This window comes from Panthera tigris, chromosome A1, assembly GCF_018350195.1.
Source record: "Panthera tigris isolate Pti1 chromosome A1, P.tigris_Pti1_mat1.1, whole genome shotgun sequence".
Taxonomy (NCBI): Eukaryota; Metazoa; Chordata; class Mammalia; order Carnivora; family Felidae; genus Panthera; species Panthera tigris.
This window is the reverse complement of record NC_056660.1, coordinates 171,603,342-171,629,380: the sequence shown is the minus strand read 5'-3', so window position 1 is coordinate 171,629,380 and position 26,039 is coordinate 171,603,342. Positions and strand designations below refer to the sequence as shown.

The 26,039-nt window shown below is 42.4% G+C and overlaps 1 protein-coding gene across 2 annotated transcripts in view; it reads left to right on the top strand.

The window, feature by feature from the left end:
• MCC (MCC regulator of WNT signaling pathway) overlaps window positions 1-26,039 on the top strand; it is a 273,066-nt gene that overhangs the window by 158,343 nt on the left and 88,684 nt on the right. The window contains exons 2-4 of one of the 2 annotated variants that reach the window (XM_007085543.2): window positions 541-654; window positions 13,563-13,705; window positions 22,955-23,097. In XM_007085543.2, coding sequence (XP_007085605.2) covers window positions 541-654; window positions 13,563-13,705; window positions 22,955-23,097 — 400 coding nt within the window. Of the gene's footprint in view, window positions 1-540; window positions 655-13,562; window positions 13,706-22,954; window positions 23,098-23,714; window positions 23,861-26,039 lie in introns of those variants that run through there. The other variant, XM_042991359.1, reaches the window with a different exon arrangement.

Here is a 26,039-nt window from a genome sequence, read left to right as displayed (position 1 = left end):
TCTGTGTGGGGGACAATGAGGAAAGATGAGCTGGCAAGGACCACTTTAAGAGGTCCTGGGGGGGAAAAAAAAGACCTCTCCCAGTTTTTCTTAATATTCAGCCCCATGGTCTGTCTGTACATGCGGCAATATGGGTGATTGAACTGCCCTATTCACCTTTCATATTTCCCAAAGGTAAAAAGCTAATTTGGTTCTCCCTTTTCCTTGCTGCTCAGGTTGAGAATCAGGCGACCCCACACCAGCTCTTAATCACATTCTCACTGAGTAACTCAGTGAAAGCCCTGAGAATGAGAAGCATTGCTCTCTGTCCTGATTTAACCACCAAAATTAGGTCCTGCTGCCCACACATAAATCTTCTCCCTGTTACATTTAGGGTGACCATATAACCTGGCTTGCCTGGAAGACACCTGATTTAATAGCACCCATTGGAGATGATGCATTTTTTTAATATGATCACACTAATTACAAGGAATGAAGGGAAGGAATGTTTCTGCCGAAGGATCTAACTAACCTTGTGCTCCTTTCTTTCTGTTGCCACAGCTCCACTTGGCAGCCCTGGCATCACTCAAGGGAGATATAGTGGAGCTTAATAAACGTCTGCAGCAAACAGAGCGGGAACGAGACCTTCTGGAAAAGAAATTGGCCAAGGCACAGGTAAGGGATCTGGAAAGTTTTTAGAAAACATTTGTATTTTTTATTTTAAGATAAAACACAGAGGGGCGCCTGGGTGGCTCAGTCAGTTAAGCATCTGACTCTTGATTTTGGCTCAGGTCATGACATGTCCCATTATCCTTGATTTGTTGAAACCATGGTTTCAACAAATGAAGAGCAGAATGCTTCATCTTTCCATTAACATTTTTCAAGTTCATCAATTACCTATAATCCTTGGAAATTGCCCAGTGAATTTTTAAAAATATTATTACGAAATTGTAGATTTAAACATATTTGGGTTTTATTCTGTTGTAATTATTTTCCTTACAGAAACTCAAATCATATTATCTTTGGCCAGTATGAATGTCTTGATGTTGGCTTTGAGTCTTTTGACATGAGTCTGGTAGTTACTCCAGACTCATCTAGTGCATTTTTTGTCCCAAATCTGGTAGTGACCATTCCCCAAGTAGCTCTTGTTTCTTTCTGCAGAAAATGATACTTCAGTACCACAGTCTGGGTGCAAAGGTTGTTTACTGCTTCTTGGTTAGTCATTGTTTTCAAGCTTCCTTTATTAGACACAGCCAGGGAATTCTTTATTCCTTATTTATTTATCTACATATGTATATACATATTAAGATAAAATACTTTAGGAGTTCATACTAACAGCTGCAGTTTAAATTCGGATTACAAAGGCACTTTTTTTTTTTAGCTTCTTGTATGTTTATCTGTATCTCCTTCCTTTCATGCTAAGAATCCTGGTTCTTAAAGTTTCAGAGGATGATTGAATTAGAATATTCCGTAATTACTTACTTGCTTCATTCCATAGTATATATGGTTTCAGAATAGGGGCGCCTGGGTGGCTCAGTCAGTTAAGCGTCCGACTTCAGCTCAGGTCATGATCTCGTGGTCCGTGAGTTCGAGCCCCGCGTCGGGCTCTGTGCTGACCGCTCAGAGCCTGGAGCCTGTTTCAGATTCTGTGTCTCCCTCTCTCTCTGCCCCTCCCCTGTTCATGCTCTGTCTCTCTCGGTCTCAAAAATAAGTAAACGTTAAAAAATAAATTAAAAAAAAAAAAAAGAATATTACTACCACTATGACAAATGTAGTTCCTGAGAAGAATTTAATTTGGTTTTTTTGTTTGTTTGTTTTTGGTTGCATTATGCTCTCTTCACTCCTCCAGTTACTTGCAGTTGTCCTCTATCCACCCTGCCTGACCATATGGCCATTGCAACTCATATTCTTCCCTTCTAGTCCTCATTTGGTCTTCGACAAGTAAATATATATTTCGTGTTTACTGTGGTCCTTATGTCAATGTTCCTCTGTTTGTTTATTGCCTGAAGCTTATTTTCTAGTAGATTCTTCAGGGAGGGCTCAGGGGAATAATCTTCACCAAGCTCTTGCTCATTAATGATGGTGCGTGTGTGCCCTTTGTACTCGAAAGGCATTTCTGCGAGATATAAAACCCTTGGCCCATCTTTTCTTGACTATGTCTCCTTATTCTTTTATTCAACACAGAGCGTTGCCCTCAAAGTCTGATAATACAGCTTTCTTTGCCTCACAAGACACTTACTCTAGACATCCATGGCATATTTTTTCTTTATTTTTTTTAGGTCCAGTAATTTTACTAGAGTAACTTTTTTTCAAAGATTTTATTTTTAGGTAATTTCTATGCACAGTGTGGGGCTGAAACTCAACTCTGAGATCAAGAGTCGTATACTCCACCAACTGAGCCAGCCACAAGCACCCCTACTAGAGTAACTTTTTTTTAACCATGTTTATTTATTTTTTTTAATTTACATCCAAGTTAGTTAGCATATAGTATAACAATGATTTTAAGAGTAGATTCCTTAATGCCCCTTACCCATTTAGCCCATCCTCCCTCCTACAACCCCTCCAGCAACCCTGTTTGTTTTCCATATTTAAGAGTCTCTTATGTTTTGTCCCCCTCCCTGTTTTTATATTATTTTTGCTTCCCTCCCCTTATGTTCATCTGTTTTGTATCTTAAAGTCCTCATATGAGTGAAGTCATATGATATTTGTCTTTCTCTGACTAACTTCGATTAACATAATATCCTCCAGTTCCATCCATGTAGTTGCAAATGGCAAGATTTCATTCTTTTTGATTGCTGAGTACCACATCTTCTTTATCCATTCATCCATCGATGGACATTGGGGCTCTTTCCATACTTTGGCTATTGTTGATAGTGCTGCTATAAACATGGGGATGCATGTGCCCTTCGAAGCAGCATACCTGTATCCCTTGGATAAATACCTAGTAGTGCAATTGCTGGGTCATGGGGTAGTTATATTTTTAGTTTTTTGAGGAACTTCCATACTGTTTTCCAGAATGGCTGCACCAGTTTTCATTCCCACCAACAGTGCAAAAGAGATTTCTCTTTCTCCTCATCCTTGCCAACATCTGTTGTTGCTTGAGGTGTTAATGTTAGCCATTTTGACAGGTGTGAGGTGTTATCTCATTGTGGTTTTGATTTGTATTTCCTTGATGATGAGTGGTGTTGAGCATTTTTTTCATGTGTCAGTTGGCCATCTGGATGTCTTCTTTGGAGAAGTGTCTATTCATGTCTTTTGCCCATTTCTTCACTGGGTTATTTGTTTCTGGGTGGAGTTAACTCTTAATTTTAGTCATCCTGGTTTGATATTATCAGATTTTCTGTGTATTCTTTTGATTATCTCTTTTAATCTTCTAATGTCAGGGAAGTTTTAAAAATTTATAGAGTTGAATATTCTGTTCTCTTTGATTTTTTTCTTCAAGGATGCTTATTATTTGTATGTTAGATCGTTTTTTACTGTTTTCAGTATCTCACTACCCATATCCTATCTCTCCCTTTGTACTTGTTTTTTCCTGTTGTCCATCTAATATTTGTTTTGGGACATTATATGTTGTGTTTATTCTCTCTTGTGTGCCTTATAGTTTAGTCTTTATTCCTGAAATGTGTTTTTATTTATCTCTGATTTTTGTCTGTGTTCTGTTACTGAGTTTTTCTAATTCTGAATTACATTCTTTCATGTCTTATGTCATTTTATTTCCTTCAAGTCTTTTGGCTTATTTTGAAATAGTAGGCTATTGTTTGGGCTTTTGAGGGTGGGGGGAGATGTTCCATTTTTGTGGTATGCTTTCATGGTATATAGGGATATTATTCTACTCTTTTTTTCTTTCTTCTTATAACTTTATATGGAATTTGACCTCACTACTTTTCCATTTTTTATTTTTATGTGAAAACTAGTTTCCTTGAACTTTTAGGAGGCAGGATTTAAGGTGGCTTTATAAGTTCACAAGGCTTAGTCTCCTGTTGTTTTCATTTTGTCAAAAATAAGGCAGACCGCTTTCTGACACTTCCTAGCTCTTTTCCCCTCACCTACTTCTGTTTGGATCTATTCCTTCTTTTGTCTCTGTTACCCCATTCTGTTCAGTCCTTTTTTTTTTTTTTTGAAGTTTATTATTTATTTTGAGAGAGGGGAGAGACAGAGAGGGAGAGGGAGAGAGAGAATCCTAAGCACGCTCTGCACTGTCAGCACAGAGCCCAGTGCAGAGCTCAATCCTGAGAACCGTGAGATCATGACCTGAGCTTAAATAAGAGTCAGGTGCTCAACTGCCTGAGTCAGTTCAATCCTGATCCCACTGTCAGCAGTTTCTCCTCCTAGAAGCAAGTCCTGGGGCCAGTCTTGCAAGTTCTCAAGGACTAGCTGCTTTAGCTCTTTCAGATCTTAGTGTGGACCCCTTCTTTATTTACTCTTGGCTCAGGCAAAAGCTTCCTAGTGTTAGCTACTGTTCTTTAGTTGGCCCTCATCACTTTCCTATGTATACTTACTGATTATTTTGGGGTTTTCCAGTTCTCAAGTTCACCAACCTTGTTGCTTCCCTCTGCTTCTGCCCACTCAGACACCCTTCCGGGCTTGTGGATAGTGTGGATTTGTCCTTACTTACTTGTATTTTGTTGCTCAAGAGGATACCTTGCCTCTAAGCTTGAGTTGTGCTGCATAGGTGCTCTGTTTTCACGTGGGAATTCAAGAGAGATCTAAAAACCAGGCTGCCAGTCATTGGTCTAGATGACCTATGGAAAGTTTTGAAAACTCATGTCTCATAATCATAGATGGTTTGAGTACGGAGTAAAGACCCTTTATACTTGAGATCATTTACTTCCACATTTGTCAGGCATCCCAGAGAGGTTAACTTGCTTAGTGAAGGTCAAGTGAATAGCTTAGCACCAGAGCTAAGACAAGGTCCCCAGTGTTCTTTCCTCATATAAGATGTTATTCAGATCAAAATTGTCAGTTTGTACTTAGGTGAAGACTTAAAATATTTTCCTTCTGATAGTAAAAGTAATAAAAATATGATAGGAAAAATTGGAAAGAAAGCATTGTAATGTTTCAGTAGTGGGCCCTGGTGAATTAAAACATGTTTTAATGTTTGTTTGTTTGTTTCATAAGGGTTTTTTGAGAGAGTGATTATTTTTGTATTGAAGAAAAATATAAAATAGTGTTAAGTGACCATGTTTTCTAATTTACAACCATCCAAAGTCAACTATTGTTATTAGTTCTTATCAGTGACTATTTTTTTTAAGAGGAAAGAAGTTATGAAAGCCCTTAACTGGAAGCTGACATGTACTACAGCCTTGGATTTTTAAAAGATGACCAGGAGGGTATTTATTAAAATGTAAGACTACAAAGACGGAACATCTTGTGCAGAGGATGGTAGAGGATAATGGAAAACTTTTTTCTTTGCTAGATCAAGGATTGAGTCAGCTCCCTTTTAACTTACTTATGGTTAAGATAATCTTATGTAAGAGTTTTTGGTGGCTCATGATATCATAGTGCCATTAATTGACTCTATCCTGTTTGCATTCTTACACTAAATATACTTAAAAATTATTCTCTGTTCCTTTCAATGGAGATGTCTCCCCAGTTCAGATACTGGGACCCAGAAAGAGAACATGAAAAAAAGGTCAGACTTGCCAGTCTCATATCTTTTATAAAGTTAAGATTTATGCAAGAAAAAATAAGAACAATGAAATGGCTGTGCCACGCTTCCTTTGTTATATGCCTTGGTGAGTGATTGATGTTTGAGGCTTGACCAGATTGTGGAAGAGCAAGTTCATGCATACATTTATGCTCTGTGGCTTTAGTAAGTTTTACCAGCTCTCTAAATACTATGGAACCATGATTAAACTAAAATGCAAACAGTGGCTGTATTCATTAGTAATTTGCAAAAAGAGCTTCAACATCTGTTGAGTCACTATTGATGGTGACACTGGAACTAGATGAATACAAAAAGGTTTATTATACGTGGTCATAAAGTCAACCTGCCAGTAGAGTTCTAAGAATAAGGAGCTTATATCAGTGTGATGGGGAAGGCAAAGTACTTCTGTGTTTATTTTCTATTGTTGTGTAATAAGTTACCGCAAAAACTGGCTTTAAAGAACACACATTTATTAGCTCACAGCTCTGTGCATCAGAAGCTCAGGTATGGCTTAACTGGGTTCCATGCGTGTTTGTAATCAAGGTGTTGGCCAGAGCTGAATACTCGTCTGAAGCCTCAACTGGAGAAGAGTCCACTCACCCATGTCCTTGGCAGAATTTATTTCTTTGTGGTTGTAGGATTCAGGACAGTTTGTTTTTTCAAAGCCATCCATGCAGAGAAAGATTCTAGAATAAGTCTGCTGATAAGACAGTCTTACATAATGTAATGGGAGTGATGCCCATCACCTTTGCCACATTGTATTAGTTAGAAGCCAGTCACTGGTCCCATGCAGGCTCAGTAAGAGGGTATCACACAAAGGAGATTCAGGGATCATAAGGGCATTTTGGAGGCTGTTCATCACAACTTCCTGGGGGATTTGATTAACAACACCACTATTAGCTTATGCCAGTAGTGATAATCACCATACTTCTTGAGCTATATTTGTGCCAGGCGTGTGCCAAGCATTCTGCATGCTTTATCTCAGGGAGTTCTCATACTGACCTATGGTGCAGGTACTAATAACATGGCTGTTTTATGAATGAAAGAATTAAGGTTTAGGGAATTTGAGTATCTTGCCTGAGATTATGTAGCTAGAAAGTAACCAAGAGTTAGAATTTGAAGCCAGGTTTTGTGGGAATCCACAGCTGTACTGATCCCTGTATGTCTCTTAAGCTGCCCAGGCTGCTCTTAGCATCCAGAGGGGATCTCGAAGTCACGAGGAGGGGATGGTGCACAGGTCCATTTGGTTTAAACATCCCTTCCATCCCAATCAAACAGGCGCATAGACACATGCATGCATTTGCACCAACATTAAATAGCCTCATAGGGAACAGCCTTGTGGGAAGCTGGCAAAGATCATATATAGTACTAGTTTGATGCTTTCAGCATATTTGCTATTTATTTAGTACCAACCGTTTTAAATTGCTGCATTTTTAAGTGCTATAAAATGATACTTCAAACAAGCTTTTGAATCCCTTTGAAATGAAGTCAGTCAGTAGTAATACACTTTCTTGTTTAAAGTTTTTTTTTTTTTTGAGTTTATTTTTGAAAGAAAGAGCATGCATGTGTGTGAGCAGGGGAGGGGAGAGAGGGAGAGAGAGAATCCATGCTAACAGCATGGAGCCTAAAATGGGGCTCGATCCCACAAACCATGGGATCATGACCTGAGCGGAAATCCAAAATTGGACACTTACCCAACTGAGCCAGCCAAGCACTCCATAAAGATTTTTTAAAAATGTTTATTTATTTTGAGAGAGAGAGAGAACAGGGGAGGTGTAGAGCAAGAGAGAGAGGAGAATCCCAAGCAGGCTTCACATTGTCAGCATAAAGCCCAGCATGGGACTCCATCTCACGAACCCATGAAATCGTGACCTGAGCCAACATGAAGAGTCAGACGCTGAACTGACTGACCCACCCAGGCGCCCTCAGAACACTTTCTATTTCTAAGCCCTCTGTCTTTGGAAAGCAAGTCTTCTGAATTTTCTGCCTCTTGGCTTTTAGGAAGAAAACATAAATAGTTTTCATTAAATGTAATGGAGAGAGTCCTTTCTTATCTCTTTTTCTCATTGTATGAAATACTTACAGATGTGGTTGGCATGCATTCTCTGGGTCAGGAATGTTCTCTATTCCTTTCTTACTGGTTTTATACTTTTCTTTGGTAAATTGCTCTTGCTGTTTTGCTCATCAAAGGCATTTCCATTTGTGCTGGGCCTCTTTGTTTAGTTGGCCTTATTCCTCCCACCTTCCCCTTGGGAGGACCTGGGCCAGGCCTTAGAATGAAGATGAAAATACCCTTAGTAATATTACTGAGACCAATCCATTGTGATCCTGAGAGAGTAGCATTACTTCTTTGGGTATTTTAAAAGGGAGTGGTGCTGACCCCCTTCCCCAGGATGGTTGAGAGGGTTAACAGATGAATGATGGCATTGCAGTTTTCAAGAATGGAGTTCATAATGCTCTTAGGTTTGACAGCTGAGACTAATGTGATGATTAAAGATCGGTGGCCTCTGTGGGGGTAAGATAAAACCCAGTGAAGAACATTAACAAAACCATAAAGCTCCTTAGCATCAGCACATTGCACAGGGTTTTTCCAACAAGGGCTCAAGTTCTCAGACCAGTCTGTCTCAAGGCTGACTCATGGCTTTATCCCTGGATTGCACCAATAGCAGACATGAGACTAAAGGGTTTTATTCTTGGTGGTTGTAATGATACTGCTTGTTTTTAATAAACATTTTTTGCATATAGGCAATTTCACCAATATATGTGGCTAGACATAGGTATTTATATAGATTTTAAATTTGCTTCATCATCAAGTAGGAGAGCTGATACCTAGGGAAAATGCTCAGAGTATACGTTAAGTGTCAGGATGAAATTCAGGAAAAACGCAATTTCATCCTATCCAACCCCAGTCTTTTTTTCCTTGCCTTTCAGACCAACAGTTGGTAGTTGTGGGAGCAATCCTAATGATTCTGACCTCCAGAAACTCATGGCAGGCAAGATGCTGCAACCACAGGCTTGCTTTCTCTGCTGTATTGCAGGATCAGTCCAAAAACTGATGAATACAGTCTGGGAGGAGGGAGAACCCTGGATGCAATTCCCTGGGATCATAGGAAAAAAGTGGCAGCATGTTGTTTGAGACCATTTCTTACTTTGTTCGACTGAAATCATATGGAATGTTTGTGTATGATGAAGAGAAGAAAATAATTTCTCACTTGGAAGTTTTGTAGGAAGAAGCTGCCATTCCTCCCTGTTAAGAAAGTCATCGCTGAGTAACTGACCTGGGCAGCTAACGCTGGCTTTATGGGAACTGGAGGGATCTAGAATGTCCTGTCTTACAGCCCCGTGTGTCTGCTTTTTTATTTCGGTGCTCCAGGGGGTTGAGGAGAGAATTGTCTGGGTTTTCTACTTCTCCTCTGATATTGGAAGGCATAATACTTGGTGTTTCTTGGAGTTCAACAGAGGCAGGTCAGGGAAGGGGACCAAGGAGGGCGACTCTGGTGCCCCTGAAGATCTTTAGGCAAATGGTACAGAGACCAGCCCACAGGTCAGGGATCTGGGAGGGAGTTGAGGGGAGAAGATTGTGGCTACAATCGCTTTAACCCTTTGATGGCATGAACAAGAATCAGAAAGATTTTTCAGAGGGTTCTGCTTGTCTGGGATATAACAAATCAGTAACTTTACATTTAATTTGTTTTCATCTGTAAAATGGTTGTATCATCAGAATATGCAGTGATAACACAGAACTGCAGATTTGCAGTGGCTTAAGATATGAAAGGTGTATTTCTGGTTCCTTGCTAGGAGCTTAGTAGTGCTGGCAGAAAACTCTGTGTGGCATTGTCCTCAGCCAGCCTCCTAAGCTGAAGGGCTTCCACCATCTGGAAAATTGCCAGCAGCCATGGCCTGGGAAGGGAATGTAGCAAATTCTGAAGGAGCTGGTAAATGCGTCCAGGGGCAAATGGTATCAATTCACTGAGACCTCATTGGCTGAAACAAGTCACATGGCCATATCCGGCTTCATGGGAAAGGGGAAGTATAATCCCACCACGTGCAAGGGTGGAGGTGAACCAGAGTCTTGATGAGCGCCCCTGCTGGGTACTGCAGGGGTGCTGGCGCTTATGGGATGCACATCCCACATGGTGGCTCCGGCAGAGCCGCATATACATAAGAAAATACTGGAGAGAAATGAACACCATTTGAAAAAGGGTTTTATTCATGGATTATGGAGAAAGTGGACATCTATCATTTTTTTAATGTGTATAAAGTACTTAAACTTGTAAGTTAAAAGTCAAAAAATTATAATCATAGAGGTAATACTCCTTTTTCCTGCTTAGTTGTCATTGTTGTATTACCTTCTCAATTGAGGGTTTACTGGGCTACCTGACCCTGGGTGATTCCTCTGTGGTGGTATGATATGCAGCTTGACCTCGCCTGTGCCCCTGTGAAACAGAATGCCTGAAATCACACACCCTCCCAGGCTAAAAAAAAATTGCTCTCACAGATCATGAGAACTGAGGGTGGGGAGAGGCATGGGTCAGTAACGATACTGGAGTGTGATAATAAAATCCGGCATGACTTGAACAAACCAGGCTTGCCCGTGCAGGAGCTTGCCAGGGCAGGAAGGCATGATTGTGCACAGAATGGCTGTGTCTGTCCTGGGTGCCGCTACTCCTCTTCTACTTTTCCTGCACCAAAGTGTCCCTTGCTGGGGTTGGTCTTGTGCAGCTTTATGAGGACTATTTAAGAAGGGTGTTTTGTTGGGTTCTGTTGGCTCCTGCAGGTCACGACTTGTTTTCTCCTGCCCTGTTGCTCTCATGGGAGTTGTGGTGCAGGCACCGCAGCTTGGAAAAGCTCAAGGGATTTTCACTAAGCTTGGAGATGAGTGCCTCAGTATATCTTTGTCTGGTTACAATGAGTGTGGACAGAATGGGTGAAGTGTGCTTAATGTGACACCTCAAGGACATGTACAGATGGGGCTTGGGCAATGTCTTCTCCAGCCATTCATTCACCTTGAGGCTAAGAGGATAATTATTTTCCAGTGTTCTCTTGTCACTGTGTAAAGAATCCCCAGAGTACCTTTCCACCGTCTCTCCTCCCCCCAACCCCCACTTTTGTCCTCCAGCACAGAATTCCACCCGGAAGCTGTGACTACAGTTTGCTTCAAAGTATGTGTCATAGTGACCCCCACTGTGGCACCCAGCACACCATCTTAAATGTTATAGGAAATCAAGACATATCTATTATTTGTAGAGGAAGAATTAAATTACAGAGGCTTTCCACTATTTTAGGAAACCATACTTATGGAAAAAAATATAGGAATGTAAACCAGATATCTTTGCCTTCAGCTAGGAATTTTTTTTTCTCCAATATATTCTTGTTTCTACTCCCAAACGAACCCGTAAGTTCCAAATATACATTCTGAGTCTTTTGTCTCCTTTTAGCTACAAGTGCCATTCTGTCTGAATCATCAGGCTTCCTGTTGTCTCTTGTTCATACTCATACCCTCTAGGCAGACTCCCCAGTTAGAGGCAGGAGCGAAGATGCTTTAGTCCCAGATAACATGCTCTCATTATCTGGGCATTGGCCATCTGCTTTTCCAGCAACCCGGATCTTGCCTGTTAAGTAGCTCACAACAGTCACCAGGGATGCCCAGAGTTGTCTTGGTGGTTATCAGTTGATCGTGTGCCTTTTTCTTGTATGAATATTTGCACACCTTCATTTTTAAGTGAATTTGGCAGTTTCTAGTCTGCCTTGGTGATGGTAGTGGGCTGTTGACCTCTGAAGACTGTGGAAGAGGAAGAGTGAGTGAGGAATTGGTGGGGAGGGAGAGCTGTTAAGTTTGTGAGGGGAAGCCTTTCACAGTGATTTGTAGCCCTACAGAGCTGAATATGGAAAAGCAAAGAGGAGGAGCCAGCAAGATGGCAGGAAGAGTCGTGGTGGAAATGAGATCCAGGTCAAACTGGGCATGATTTTGTAATTATTTTAAGATCTAGAACTGGTGATCTTCATGAGAGTGCCAGCTACACTGACACATGTACATACCACATACACACACGTGCACACACACACACACAATTTGAAGGTGGGAATAAAGACTGATAACAAAAACTCACAGATACTTTGTGGGGATGGAGAAAAACAGTATTCTGCTGTGGCTATGTTCCAGAGAAATGTGAGCCTTTTTCACTTTTTGACAGATACTGTCTTTGACACCCTGTCATTTTGTGGACTTCTGTTGTCCCTTGTAAAATATGGTGGATCATGGATGAAAAGCATAATTTCATGCAAAGAGTACTTGGGGCCTGTTACAGTTTTGTTCTGTTTAGGAAGGCTTCCCTGTAAATGGGACTTAGACTCACCCTTCATTCTTGCCTCTCCTTCCACTTATTTCCTGAGCGTATGATCTTGAGTGGACATTATTTGATGCTGCAGGTTGTCCCTAAGAACAGAAATTCACATCGCTATTTCTGTGAAAGCAGCTGTCGCACAAAAGATCTGTGATACAGCTTCCACAACCTCCTTGCCTTCAATCTTGCTCCTGGAGCTCTGAGCAGCCCCCAGGAAGTTACCACATTAATACTGATCAAGTCGTTCATAGGTGTGGTCCCTGCCGGGATATATACCACCATATTTATCAGACTTCTTTGCTGTGTATTTCTGTTTCAGTATTGAGTTGGGCTTGGTGTAGTGTTCTGCTTATCTTTGAAGGCTTTTGTCCCTGCCCGGTAGCTTCTGGGTTACACCGTGGGAAACCACAGATTTAGGGAGGGAGGAGGACAGTGGGACGTGGTGGGTGAGAAGTCTTACCCTTTTCCGTCTGCCACTAGCCCTGAAGGTGCAAAGCTGGCAAGTACATATGGCTCTTGGCATTAGGAAAACCTTGCTGAAATGAAATTAAAATTCCTCTGCTGGACAGGAAATTAATCAGGGCTGAACGCAGTAGACAGGGACAGAAGCTAGATTCCTTATTCCATCATTGATGAGTGTTTTATTGTTATGCAAATGAGATCAAATGCTCGGTGACTGTTAGGGCGTTGAGGAGGGGTTAGAGAAGTGAAAGAGATGAACAGTTTCCTTAGGATTTAAACTCTAGCTTCAAAAATGTTTTTATAGCATCTGCTGCCTCTTACACCATCAGATGCTGAGCAAGGGAAGCGCCTCAGTTTCTTCTGTCATTGTTTCTGCAAAGCAGCCTCCTTGACAGTGTGATATATTGCGATTTATTCATTCCATAACGCTACTAGATCACCCACAGTGAAGCAAGCCACATGCCAGGTGTTAGGGCTAAATTACAGAATCACCTAGTCTTTGCTTTGCCAGAGTTCATAGTCTGGTAGAAAAGGATATTGGAAAAAATTAAGTCTGCAGATAACTGGCCAGATAGAAATAATTGTCACACCACTTAGGACTATTTGGTTGAAAAGCAGCTGAAACGTACCGTAGCAAACATCAGCTAAAAGGGTACATAGAAACTAAACAGCCATAAAGGAATGTGGGACGACAGCTCAGGGGTATGGGTCTCAGGAACTAAGGGACAGTCTTTTCAGGACCCTCAGTCAAGTGAATCAACTCCACGCAATCTTAAGTCTATTCACCAAACATTCCCAAAAGAAGGTATCTGATGGATCCAGCTCAGGCCACTTGCCCACTTCTTGGAGGGGGGTGGAAAGCAGGAGACTTGGATAATGCCACAGAGGTTGCGAGCAATGGAGGAGGGACTTTCCCTCTTAAAGACAGAATGAATGTTACAAAGGCAAAGGACATGATAAAAGTTAGCTGGCGTTGTGGCTTTTGGGATTCTGGCCAATGACTGGGCATATGTTTATTTGGAGTGTGCTCAATGTTGAGGCTGTGGTGGCTTGAGACCATAAAACTTGGAATCATTCACCCATAGGTGTGTCAACTCATTGGCCCTTCTGTCTTGTTCTCTTGATCCCAGTGTGAACAGTCCCACCTCATGAGAGAACATGAGGACGTCCAGGAGCGAACAACGCTTCGGTACGAGGAACGCATCACGGAACTCCACAGCATCATTGCTGAGCTCAATAAGAAGATAGACCGTTTGCAAGGCACCACCATCAGGTAGTGGGCTCCTAGTGCAGCTTTCTCTCTGCCCTTCTGGGCTCTGACCTGGCTCCTGGGGTTGAAGTCATCCTGATGAAATATAATGATGTTTTATTTGCAACCAAGATTTTTGCTGTTGATAACTACTTTCTCTTTACATTGATAGTCGTGCATTTTCCCCTCCACTGTTCTGTTCTCATCTTGATCGTCAGGGTAGTCCTGGAAGGTAGCCAGGGTGGGAGTTATAATCCTCAGGTACTGATAAGAGTGTGGAGCCAGAAGTTGGTGAAATGCTTTATTAACCAGTTCTGGATGGAGCCCCTCTGTCTCCCTACCAACACCCCTACCACTGCTTGACTCTAGATGGTCTTCTCTAGATGGGCAAACTGTGTGCCTCCCTTGGGGATTTTGAGAGCTCTGTGAATGTGGCTTATAACTAAATAGTACATATGCTTCTAGGTAATCTAATATTTTGAGCTCACCTAGAGTTGATCTGCCAACATTGATGTGGCCTTATAAAAACTCCTAATGTGGGGGGCAAGATTTGATACATCATTTTACCTAGCAAAAAGGCGAGAGCTTAAAAATACTAAGTTGATGACTTTAAGTTAAATTAGCAGAGGGTAGAAGCAGAGTTAGAACCCGCAGTCTCTCTGCTTTTACTTAATAGTCTTTCCATGAAAGTGACTTTTGGTGGTCCTGCCTTCCTTATCAATCAGTTAGCCCCAAAGTCTGCACGCAGCACAATTTTAATTGGCGTGTGTCTGCCCTGCTTTCCAGAGGAGGGGTTTACTTTGAGTGACTTAGCCAAGGATGAGAGCTTTTTATCATGCTGCTTGTGCTCAGGGAGCAGCCCTGAGGAAAGCAAACAGTTGGCACCTACCTTTCTGGAGAAAAGACCTTTGTTCACTGAATGTTTGTACAAGCCACAATTATGGCCATTTAGAGGCAACTACTTTAAACTGTCCCTCTAGAAGTCCTAGTGGGTTAGAAGAAACTTTGGGTGCATTTTGTTCCAACTCTGAGAGTTACAGGAATGACAGGGCTACTTGGTGAGAGTACTGACGGCCTCTGATTTCTGGGCAAAATCATGGAAAACTTGACACTGAACTGGAGCCACACGATAAATTCCATATTCCAATGTAGAACCTCAAGTCTTTTAAATTGTATCCTGGTCTTCAGAGTGATTGTAGGTTAGAAACGCATGAGCAGAGAAGAATTTTCAGACCAAAGAAATGATTAGAGCCGACTTACAGGAGGCTGGCAGAGTACATTGGTAAATTTGTAATTTCCATTAAAACATGTTGCACTTTTAAACCCTTGAGAAGGTGAGGGAAAATGGGCTCAGTGAGTTGTGAAAAAAAGCATCACACATCACCTGGAAAACTCAATTTCAGGATGTTTAAATTGAATATAATGGCCAAATGGCTTCATGTTAAAATACAGTGAGCTTCTTGACCATAAACATTTATTGGTGCCTTTTATTTAAAGGGAGATTGCATCTGTGCAGATGTCACATTAAATTCTGCCAGTTTTCATTATGTAAATGAGCTATCCCCCGCCTTTCGGGGGTCTCCCTGCAGACTGTGGGCCAGTAAGACAAGGCTCTTCCTGTCCTCTCACTTCCATGGCTAAGGCTTGTCTCCTGCCCCCAGCACTGCCAGAAATGGGTTTGCCCTCAGGTGCTGAGATGCTGTGCTAGACCAAGATGGGCAGGGGTGGGAGTGGTAAGGAGGCACACACCTACAAGGAACTCCAGATGCCCTAGCATATCCAGGGTCTAGAGAATTGATTGTCATACTAGTCAGGTACAATACTAGTACCTTCCAGACTTTCTTGTCCCTTTAGTTGGGCCTGAGTTAGAAATTTATTGGAGGGATGCCTGGGTGGCTCAGTCGGTTAAGCATCCGACTTTGGCTCAGGTCATGATCTCACGGTTCGTGAGTTCGAGTTCCGTGTCAGGCTCTCTGCTCAGAGCCTGGAGCCTGCTTTGGATTCTGTGTCTCCTCTGTCTCTGCCCCTCCCCCGCTCATGCTCTGTCTCTCTCTGTCTCTCAAAAATAAATAAATGTTAAAAAAAATTTAAAAATGTATTGGAAATGCTGAAAAATAATATGGGAATAGTTTATGTAAGCTATGATATATCTGTACATAAGCTATCCATAAGCTAAATTGCTTAAGTAAGAAAAATGATAATCTCATAGTTTTAAACTTTTATGTCAGGTCACAGTCAGAACTGGGACCTTCTGTGACTATCCTACAAGACACTCTCCCATCTCCTATAGCCACAGGGCTAAGGTAGCCAAGAATCAGACACTGCAGGTGGCTGAATTCCAGTGTAAGTTGAATTCACAGCCACATCAGATCTTTTAGGTAAAGATTAAGCATTGATAGGAAAAGATGAAATGGTGAGAATTTGAATGGAAACATTGGGGTAGATTTCAATGAATCACAATTCCTAGAGCCTACAAACTCCACTGAGTTTCCCCTTCTGCAGAAGCACTTCTCCTCCTTGTCTGATAAAGCTTGGAGACTCTACAGCAATCTGATCCCAGGTAGAGGGTGCCAGGTATATACACTTAGGTCCCCCAGGAATAAAGATTTATAATTATTTCACTAGGTAAAGAATTCTAACCAACTAAGATGCTGGCCAAACACAAAGGAAATAGGGATTTCCTAGTGGAAGAAGGAAGTTAGAAACATCAACTGTAGCCTCATGGTCAGTTGCAAAAAAGATGCAAGGCTGTGCATATTTTCTTGCTTGTTTATGCATGTATCCAATTTCCTTTTTTTACCTTCTTATTCTCTCCTATTACATCGGGCGAGCTGGTATTGGTGATGAAACTTGTCTGATGGTTAGGTTAGATGGTATCTAGGTGGATTTGCCCCTGAACTAGAAGAGAAGTGGTTACCTGACAATGGATACAATAACTGCTGGGACTTTGGTCTCCCATTTTGGTGAGAAGGTGACTTCATTTACATTTGAATGAGAGATAGTTAGAGAAGGTTGGGGTCATTGCTGTTGCAATTGGAAATGTCAGTTTGGAAATTTCAGCCATGTGTGTGGTTGTCAAGTAGCCACGGAATGTGGCCTGTGACATGTTATCTAGCACCTGGTACCATTCCCACTCCTCCTCTCTACTCTCCCGGGAATCAAAGAGGCTGGACACTTGGGACTACGTCCCAGATTGCCTTAATAGCTGCGATCTGGATACAGTTTGGGTTCTATCTGCCAGTGAGGTGCCTTCACGTGGATTTGGAAAAGGAGGTGGGAGCCATTATTACTCAGGCCAGGATGGCAGCAGCTGACATATAAGCTTTGGTGGGCATGAGGTCCTGCACTGACTGGCCAGAGCCTGGGGCTGTGGGCAGGTGTGAAGGCAGAGGTAGTTACCTGACTTTTGGGGGGGTCCACAACTGTGATGGCAAATGTGACAGCTCCTGGTGGCCTCCACCCACACTTTTCTGGTTCTTCTAACCGTTATGCAAGCATGGAACTGCCTAAATTAAATTTCTTCTACTTGAAACATCCACTGTAGTTTATGTTCCTAACTGAACCCTGCCTAATGCATCCTAAATCCCATCTCCTAGGAATAAACACTGAACATTTTGTATATATGGCCTTCTAAAAAATTTTATTCATGAATATTTTAAATAAATTGGATCATAGCACACACAATGTTTTGTAATCTATGCTTTTTCACTTAACTGTATGTTATGAATGGCTTTTTTAAATGCTCATCTGACTTGGAGAGGTTATATAATGGGATGGGGAAAATGGAAAAATACATCAGTAGCTCACTTTGGAATGGAGGGGTGGGTGGGTTCTAAGCAAATTAAACATGAACTCTTGTTTCCTGAGGAGATCATTTTCTTTGCCCAAAAGCTACTCTCATAACATCACCCTTTCACTGCCGGCTCTCATGATCAGTCATGTTTTCCGCTTCCATTTCCTGTTGCTTGTTAGCCCACGGCTGTCTGGCTTCTGAGTGCAACAGTTTGCTGAAGTTTCCTTTGCTAGGGACTGAATTATGTTTCCAAATTCATATGGCGAAGCCCTGCCCCTCAATGTTATAGCATTTGGAGTTGGGGCCTTGGGGAGATAATTCTGTTTAGTTGAGGTCAGGAGGATGGGGACCACATGGTGCGAGTAGTGAGTGCCCTTATAAGAAGAGACACCAGAGGGCTTGCTCACAGGTACGCTCTCTCCCTGCCGTGTAAGGACACAGTGACAAGGCAGCCATCTGTAAGCCAGGAAGAAAGCCCTTACCAGAAACTGACTCTGTGGGCACCTTGATTTTGTTTGGAGTTCAAACCAAAGTATAGAACTAAGAGAAAATAAGGTTCTATTGTTTAAGCTAGTCCACAGTATTTTATACAGTAGCCTAGGCTACGATACTTCTTTGAAAACTACCAGTGACTTCTTAACTGAAAACTCCAGTGACCTTTTCTTGTTTCTGGTCCTTTTCTGCAGCCTGTGCCCCTAAATCTTCTCTCCTTCCTGGTGTGTTCTTCTTGAACTCCTAGGACCCTAGATCATTTCTTCTGTCCCTAAGATTGACCCTCAGCCTTGGCTCTTACCCTGGGCTCTCTCTCCCCACCTTTCACCTTGAAGGGCTGCAGCCCTAAAAAGCTGACCCTGCCTATCTGTGTTAACTCCCTCCCACTTCACTCTTCTGCCTCTTTGTCTGCAAAATGCTCTTCATTTGCCAACAAAGATAATATCCAAAGTCTCCATCTACTCTAACATAATCTAGTCTCTAAAATCTCATGCCTGCTCCATGAGCCTGACCTTACCATTTGCCCAATTACTCACCAAAAGATTCATAGATGAGACTGATCTTGCTTTGTGCTAGATGGAAAAATAGGGAGAGATGGAATTGCAGGAAGAATCAGGGCTCATCACTGATTTCCTGCTTTAGATCTTCTAAGAGAGCTGAAAGGGATACATTTCCTCCTTGTATCTAAAAAAATCTTTGTTCTTTAAAAGAATGATGGCATTTCAAGGCAAGTCTGCCTTTACTTATAAGGAAGAATGTAGTTCAGCAAAACCCCCCACCAGGTCAGGTAGGCCAGGGTAGCTGGACATAGTTGACTGACAGGTGTCAAGGCAGGCAGATGTCCATCCACGTCTTATTCACAAATCAATCCAGTGACAAGGCATGAATGTGCATGCCAAAATAAAAAGGCATGGGGATTGCTAATGAAATAATATTTATATCAAATGCTACTAATTCCATAGTACTTCAGCTTAAGGTCTGGAAAGCAGGATAAGAATTACACTTTCATTGACCGTTCCCTTTTCCGAAAAGGGATCATTTCATCCCTAGCCAATAATGGGAAGGAATCTTTAAAAATCATCGTCAACAACAACAAAATCTTTTCTATAGGTCACCATATTTGATTGTTGTTTCACTGGTCCTAAATTTAGGAGTGACGCTGTACTGCTCACTAGTTGTAGAATCTTGGGTAAACTGCTTAAGCCTCTTGAAGCTTCAACTGCCTTGTTCGTAAAATAAAGGTATTGATCCCAGCTTTGATGAGCCCTAAGATCTCTGCCAGTCTGGGACTTTTCTGCCACTGCTTAGTTGCACAGGTGGTGGGGACAATCTAATGCCTGCCTCCTTGGGAGCGTTTTTCTTTTGTCGTTTAAGCTAGTAGCAAGCACTAATCATTGCTACTCTAAGAGCAATTTGGAAGCACTTCACAAATGCTTCTAAGTGAATGAAATGAAACAAGGTACATTTAGAATTCTGAGATGATTCTTGATGTTCCAAAGAGAGACACCTGAGAACTTTGTAATTCCATAATTGCGAAACTACCACAGTAGTGTCTAATTATCAACAGTTATTAGTTTATCAAAGCTTCTGGGGTTTTTTTGTTTGTTTTTGGTTTTGGGGTTTTTTGGGGGCTTAAAATGGTCACTTCTTGGATCTTTTCATGTTTTCTTCCTTTTCACCAGCATCATTGGCAGCTGGTGTTCTTTGGGGAGGTTCTCTTCCTCCCCCACCCCCCCCCCCCAAAATAAGTTATCGTTTGCCAAGAGTGACTGTATACATAACAGAAAGAAGCAAACAATGAAGTCACTTTGAGGCACTGATGCTGTGTTGTTAACTAGACATCTTTACCAGCCAGGAGACTCCTGTCGCACCGAGCAGCCTTGAAAACACACCTCATATTCTTGCTTTTGTAAAACTGCTGGCACCAGTGGAGTGTTTCTGATTTCTCGCTCTATTGCTCTGGGTGAACCGTGCCCCCGAATAACACAGTAGAGAGAAGATCTCAAGCATGAGTCTTCTACATATTCTGCAATCACAGATTGACTATCAGCTTACAAAAGGCCCTGAGCGAATTGGCTTTTGTTCTTTCTCAGTCCCAGATTCCAGCCTCTTTTCAAGAATGATCCCAGTCATGATGTTCAGGAGATGATAAGAATATGCAGCTCTATGAATTCTTTAACCAAAGTCAGTGGGAGAAATAGCAAGGTTGCACCAACTTTAATATTTAGATTCTGTGTAACCATTTTTATATCTCATTCTTCGTGGTACAAAACCTGGTCTGATCTCACAAGGTTGCTTTCTGCCTCTAATTGCTATTTACTTTGTTTGCACATGCTGGTTTGTACTATAGTGCTCAACACGATTACCATAAGGAGGAATCTTACCCAGAGATTTTGTGTGCTCAGCTCAGCCCCTCCCTTTGGGGTCGAGAACCTAGACCTTCCACACTTCCCTCCTGCTTGTTCTGTTTCCATGTGACAGCTCAGCAGCACACACTTCTGTGCTGTGCTGTGAAGTCCGAGTTCCTGGACTTCACTCATTTTATTTTTATTTCTACCATCTAACCCTGATGATTTGCCTCCTTCAGTACAGTAAGTTCTCTTTCTGATCAAAATTGCCCACTCAACATGCAGGCTGAGTGTCCCTCCAGCCTCATGTTGCTATCCTGCACCCCATGTGGTCTCAGCTGTACTGGTCACTTGTTCCTCTCCGTTCCCATCGTCATTCACATTCAAAACAAACGGTGAGGTTGGAAAACCCGTAGGTGTCTGTGAAGAAAGCCAGGAGTCTTCCCTGGTCACTACTCACCTGCAGTGCCAGACGCCCCTCCTGTGCCCACACACAGCATCCTTCTTAGGTTAGAATTTGTTGTGAACACATTTGACTCCTGGAAGACAGCATCCATCTGGTCTTTGCTTTCCTGTCCTTATTTTGGTGCTCAGATACATTGACCAAGGATCCTTGCTTTGCATTTCATGACCCTGAAAGTCTTCTGCCTAAGATAAGATTTCTAGTATGGTGTGATTCTCCTTCAGAGTGTGCTCTGACCTCGGTAAGGAATGGCCCCTGCAATCAACAGCCTCCTTTTCCTACCCCTTCCCTCTTCACTGCTGTATAAAAGTTCATCGTAATAATCCCTAGAAGTAATTCCTTACAAAGCAGGAGATTTGGCAGCCACTGTATGTTTTAGAACCTGCCAAGCCAGAAGTGTTTAAGGTGGCTATTAATGATTTTGCAAATGCCATTTATACCAGAGATACAGCAGCATTTATCTGGCTTTCTTGGCTGTAAAAGAGTCTCAGCCAAGCTGAAGCTGATTACATTGGCCATGCAACAAAGGTAATTTATTCATCACACACAAAACCTCCCGTTAACTAAAATCAGATTTCTAAGTGCTGACTGAAAGGAGAACTGATATATCAGGACACAATTACCCTCTGGACCAAAAAGGCTACTCTTAAGGTACTTTTTAATTGTTTTCATTCCTAAACCTAATTATTGTTAGCTTTGCAGGTGGCTAATAATTAACTTATTCATAGAACGCTAACCTATATTTTTTGCCTTCACTACTCCCTTTCTAATTCATATTTTGCATGTCTGGGGGCTTAATATCTATTCAAAGTCTCCCCAGATTTCAGGATGGCTTTTATTAAAAACACCTTATAAAGCAGGGGCTCAGCTGAATTCCTTCCCTGTGAGGATACTGATTTCTGAAGTGAACTAAGAACTCTGGAGAGTTCTTCACATTCTTTAATTTATAGATGTGTCTCCCCAGCTTAAAATGGCAGTTGCCTCTTCTGCAAATTCCAGTGGTCACCCATCACCATCTTGGTCCACCCCAAACCCAAGACCGTAAGATTTTCTGCCCTCCTGCTGTCAACTACTTTAAGTGAATGCCAAGCCAAGGGGACTTCTCTTCTTGGCTTTCTTCATAGACACCTATGGGCTTTCCACCCTCCTAGTAAATCCCCTGACAGTTTTCTCTTCTGGCTCTTCTGGCTTTCTCTTCTTTTCTCTTCTGGCCCTTCTCATCTACTTGCAAAGTAGATGCCTCAGAGGGAGTTAATGTTGTGCTCTCCACGTCTGTGTCCGTTGTATGTGTAGTGATGGTGGTGACGTGAGGAAGAGGCATGCATGTGCTTTGAAAGACTTGGTACAATTTTAAGTTTCCTTCGCTTGCTCATAGCTAATTCAGGAACCAAAGACTGAGGGACTGTGAAGGGCTGAGAAGGGGTGGGTGTGTGTGTGTGTGGCAGCATTTAAATGTTGTCTTCCTGTTACAAGTGCTAACTGGTGGAAACAGACTACCGAGAGGGGTGCACTCACTCACTGTGTCCATTTTTCTCGTCTCCCCACCTTTTCCCATCCCCTAATGCCACTGACTTACTTTGGGGAAAGTAAGCGTGGTATTTATTAGACGTACCTCTCAAAGCCTCCAGTTTGATCTGCACAGGTGAGGTACTGGTTTTCTGGTAGCTCCAGCCCCAACACCTTTTTACATCCCCTTCCAAGGAAGAAAGCCCACCAGTGGGACTCTCCAGCTGATGGGATGTGACACTCCTGTGCACCAGACTCCTGCTTATTTTGCCCACTGTAGCCTCCATACTCAGACTAACACTGCTTCGGATCTTGGGTTCTTTTTTACCTCAGAATTTGAGGAGGTGAAGAAATCTAATTTCTTCAGGAAATCTTTAAAGGAAAAAAGTTTCTAGTGGGCTGTTAGATGAATCTTGTTCAGTGTGTGCGTGTGCGTGTATGTGTGTGTGTGTGTGTGTGGACACAGAAGCAACCTTTCAGTTTCACATACTGACTGTGGATGTGACTAACCATTTATCTGGCCTGAAAAGAGTCCTCGTTCATATGGCTGAGGGGATAGGGTGGGGAAGATCTGTTTCTCTCTGAATTTCTTTCCTGCCCTTCAAAGCCATGTTCTCTAAGAATTTGTCTTCTATCTCTGTCAGTGGTAGCTGACTCTCCTTTTTTCTCAGGGAGGAAGATGAGTACTCAGAACTGCGATCAGAACTCAGCCAGAGTCAGCACGAGGTCAACGAAGACTCTCGAAGCATGGACCAAGACCAGACCTCCGTCTCCATCCCTGAAAACCAGTCCACCATGGTCACCGCTGACATGGGTGAGTCTGCCTACCATTGCATGAAACCAGAGTTTGATTTCTGGATTGTAATGGGAATTTTAGAAATATGAGGCAGCCTGAATTAAAATTTAATTAGTCAAGGAGTTTGGTGAGTAGATGAAGGCATATCCATTTGAAAGTCCCTTACATGCTCCTTTATTGGAACTGAAGAGCAGAATTAGCTTTCTGCCCTGATGTTTGTGATTCAAACATATGTCACCTCTATTTGAAAAATCTGGAAGTAGGGAAAAGGCTATTGTAGTGTTCCAAGTTCGAGTAAAATCTGAACCATGATGGCAGGGATGGGAAGGAAGGAAGCAACTGTTGGGTAAGAAGGAATCTGAAATAACTCCAACATGTTGATCCTAAGTGACTAAGGACATGCTCATATTTCTTAGTCAGGAAGTTTGGTTGAGAAATGAGTTGGGAAATAGATATGTTATGTTTGAGGTTGTAGAGAAATGCCCATCTGGGAATACCTGGTATTTTAAACTGCAGGTCGTGACCTGATAGTGGATCTTGAGATTATATGAAAAATACTTTTAAAGTGAAATCATATAGGAAAAAAATAGAATGACAACGCTGCTTCATGAGACTTATTTGTTGAGTGTGTGTATGTATGTAGTAAGTTGCCAAATGAAACGTTTCAGCTGTGGGCTATAGTCAACCCACAAAATGTTGCAAAACCACTGGTCTGCTTGGAGATGCTTAACTGGATCTTTGGAGAGATTGGGGTTGAGGATAAAGCCTTTGAAGTTACAAGGTAAGGTGATCTCTCTGGTCCAAAGCGTGTGGGGTCAGAAGGAGGAGGAGCACCATATCTTAGGAAATGGTCACATATAGGGGGGAGGTGGAGGAAAAAGGAGAAGGAGGTGTAAATATAGTGTAACTTTCTTGGAACCTAAAATTTCACTGGGGAGAGATTTTAATAGTACACATTTATATTCATTATAAAATTTAGGAACACAGTACCATGAGAGTTTAGCAAAGGAATTTGATTCAGTTTAAGATTCTAGAGTAGCTTCCTCTAGGAAGTGACATTTGAGCTGAGAGCTGGAGGGTAAGTAGAAATTAACCAAGTAAATGAAGAGATGCATTCAGGGGAGGGTGGGGGAAGTGGATGCATTCAAGGAGATGAAAAAAGCTCATCATGTATGGAGGGCCCAGAGGTGTGAGACGGAGGCTGGAGAGATAGGTAGGGGCCATAGCATGCAAGATATTATAGACCATGTGAGGAAGGTTGACCTATATTCAAGGATGCACAAGAAACCACTGAAAGGTTTTAGTAGTGTGGGAAGGGGATGAGATGATCAGGTTTGCATTTTGAATCAATCATTCTGTAGTAAGAGAATTCGTGGATCAAGAATGAATGGGCCCTGGGTGGCTCAGTGGGTTAAGTGTCTGACTTCAGCTCAGGTCATGATCTCACGGGCTGTCAGTGCAGAGCCTGCTTTGTATCCTCTGTCCCCGCCGCCCCCCACCCCTTCCCCCACATGCGCTTGCATAACTGTGTGCTCTCTCATTCTCTCACTCAAAAATAAATAAACATTAAAAAAAAAGTGGGGCGCCTGGGTGGCTTAGTTGGTTGGGAAACCAACTTCGGCTCAGGTCATGATCTCACAGTTTGTGAGTTCGAGCCCCACATCGGGCTCTGTGCTGACAGCTCAGAGCCTGGAGCCTGCTTCCGATTCTATGTCTCCCCCTCTGTCTGCCCCCTCCCCTGTTCACACTCTGTGTCTGTCTCTTAATAATAAATAAACGTTAAAAAAACAAAAAGTATGAATTGGGGAGGCCAGCTAGGAAACCATTGCTAATGTCTCAATGGGCACAATTATCTCTAGGATCAGGGTGGTGGTAGTTGAGATCCAGAAAGGTATAAAACTGGCAAGATCTGCTGAAGGAATAGAAACAGAGGGTGAAAGGAGAAAGTGTGTGTATGGATATGTTCTCTAAGTGTCTGGATTGTACAATGGACAGATGATGCTGCCAGTTGCCAACACGGGAGCACAGGAAAAAGAGCCAGGTGGTTTTGCTTCGAGTGTTGTTTGGTTTTCTTTTACTTGAGGGGATGGGAGTGTAGGGTGGAGGTCATATGTTTTGTGTGAGCATAAGTCTGAGGTGTCTGTCTCGAAGTCTGTGGGTGTAGATGCTTCAGAAGGCAGCAGGTATACATAAGAAGCCAAGAGGAGAGGTCTAGGCTGAAGGAAAGCAGTTAGGAGACACTGGGTTATTGCAGATAGTTGCTGAAGCAGTGGGAGGCCATGCATAGAGCGAGGAGTACAGAGAACGGGAGCCTGGGCTTTGGGGGCCGCCAGCTGAAGAGGAGACTCTATAGAGCTCCTGTCAGGGGCATGCCTCTCATCATTTTAGTCTCAGTTTAAATGCATCTCCTCTGAAAGCATCTCATGAGCACCAGTCTGTGCAAGTTCCTGAGTTGACTCTTCGCTGCCCCACTTGTCTCCTTCTATTGAATTGAAATTTAAAAAAAAAAAAGTTTTTTTTATGTTTGTTTATTTTTGAGAGAGAGAGAAACAGAGCGTGAGCAGGGGAGGGGCAGAGAGAGAGAGGGAGACACAGAATCCGAAGCAGGCTCCAGGCTCTGAGCTGTCAGCACAGAGCCTCATGTGGGGCTTGAACTCCTAGACGGTGAGATGACGAGCTGAGCCGAAGGCAGATGCTTAGCCGATCGAACCACCCAGGTGCCCTTCGAATTGAAATTTTAAATGATATATTTCTAGTTCTTTGCTTGACTGACTCTCCCACTAAACTCCACTGGGCAGAAGTATATTTAATCTACTAATAGAGTTCCAGAGCCCACCACCAGGCCTGGTACATGGTGTGTGTCCAGAGATACTTGCTGGAATGAACAAGTAAAGCAGTCGGTGAGTCCACCAAGCAGTCGGCCAGCCAAAGGTGTAGGAAGGAAACGAGGAGAGCCATGT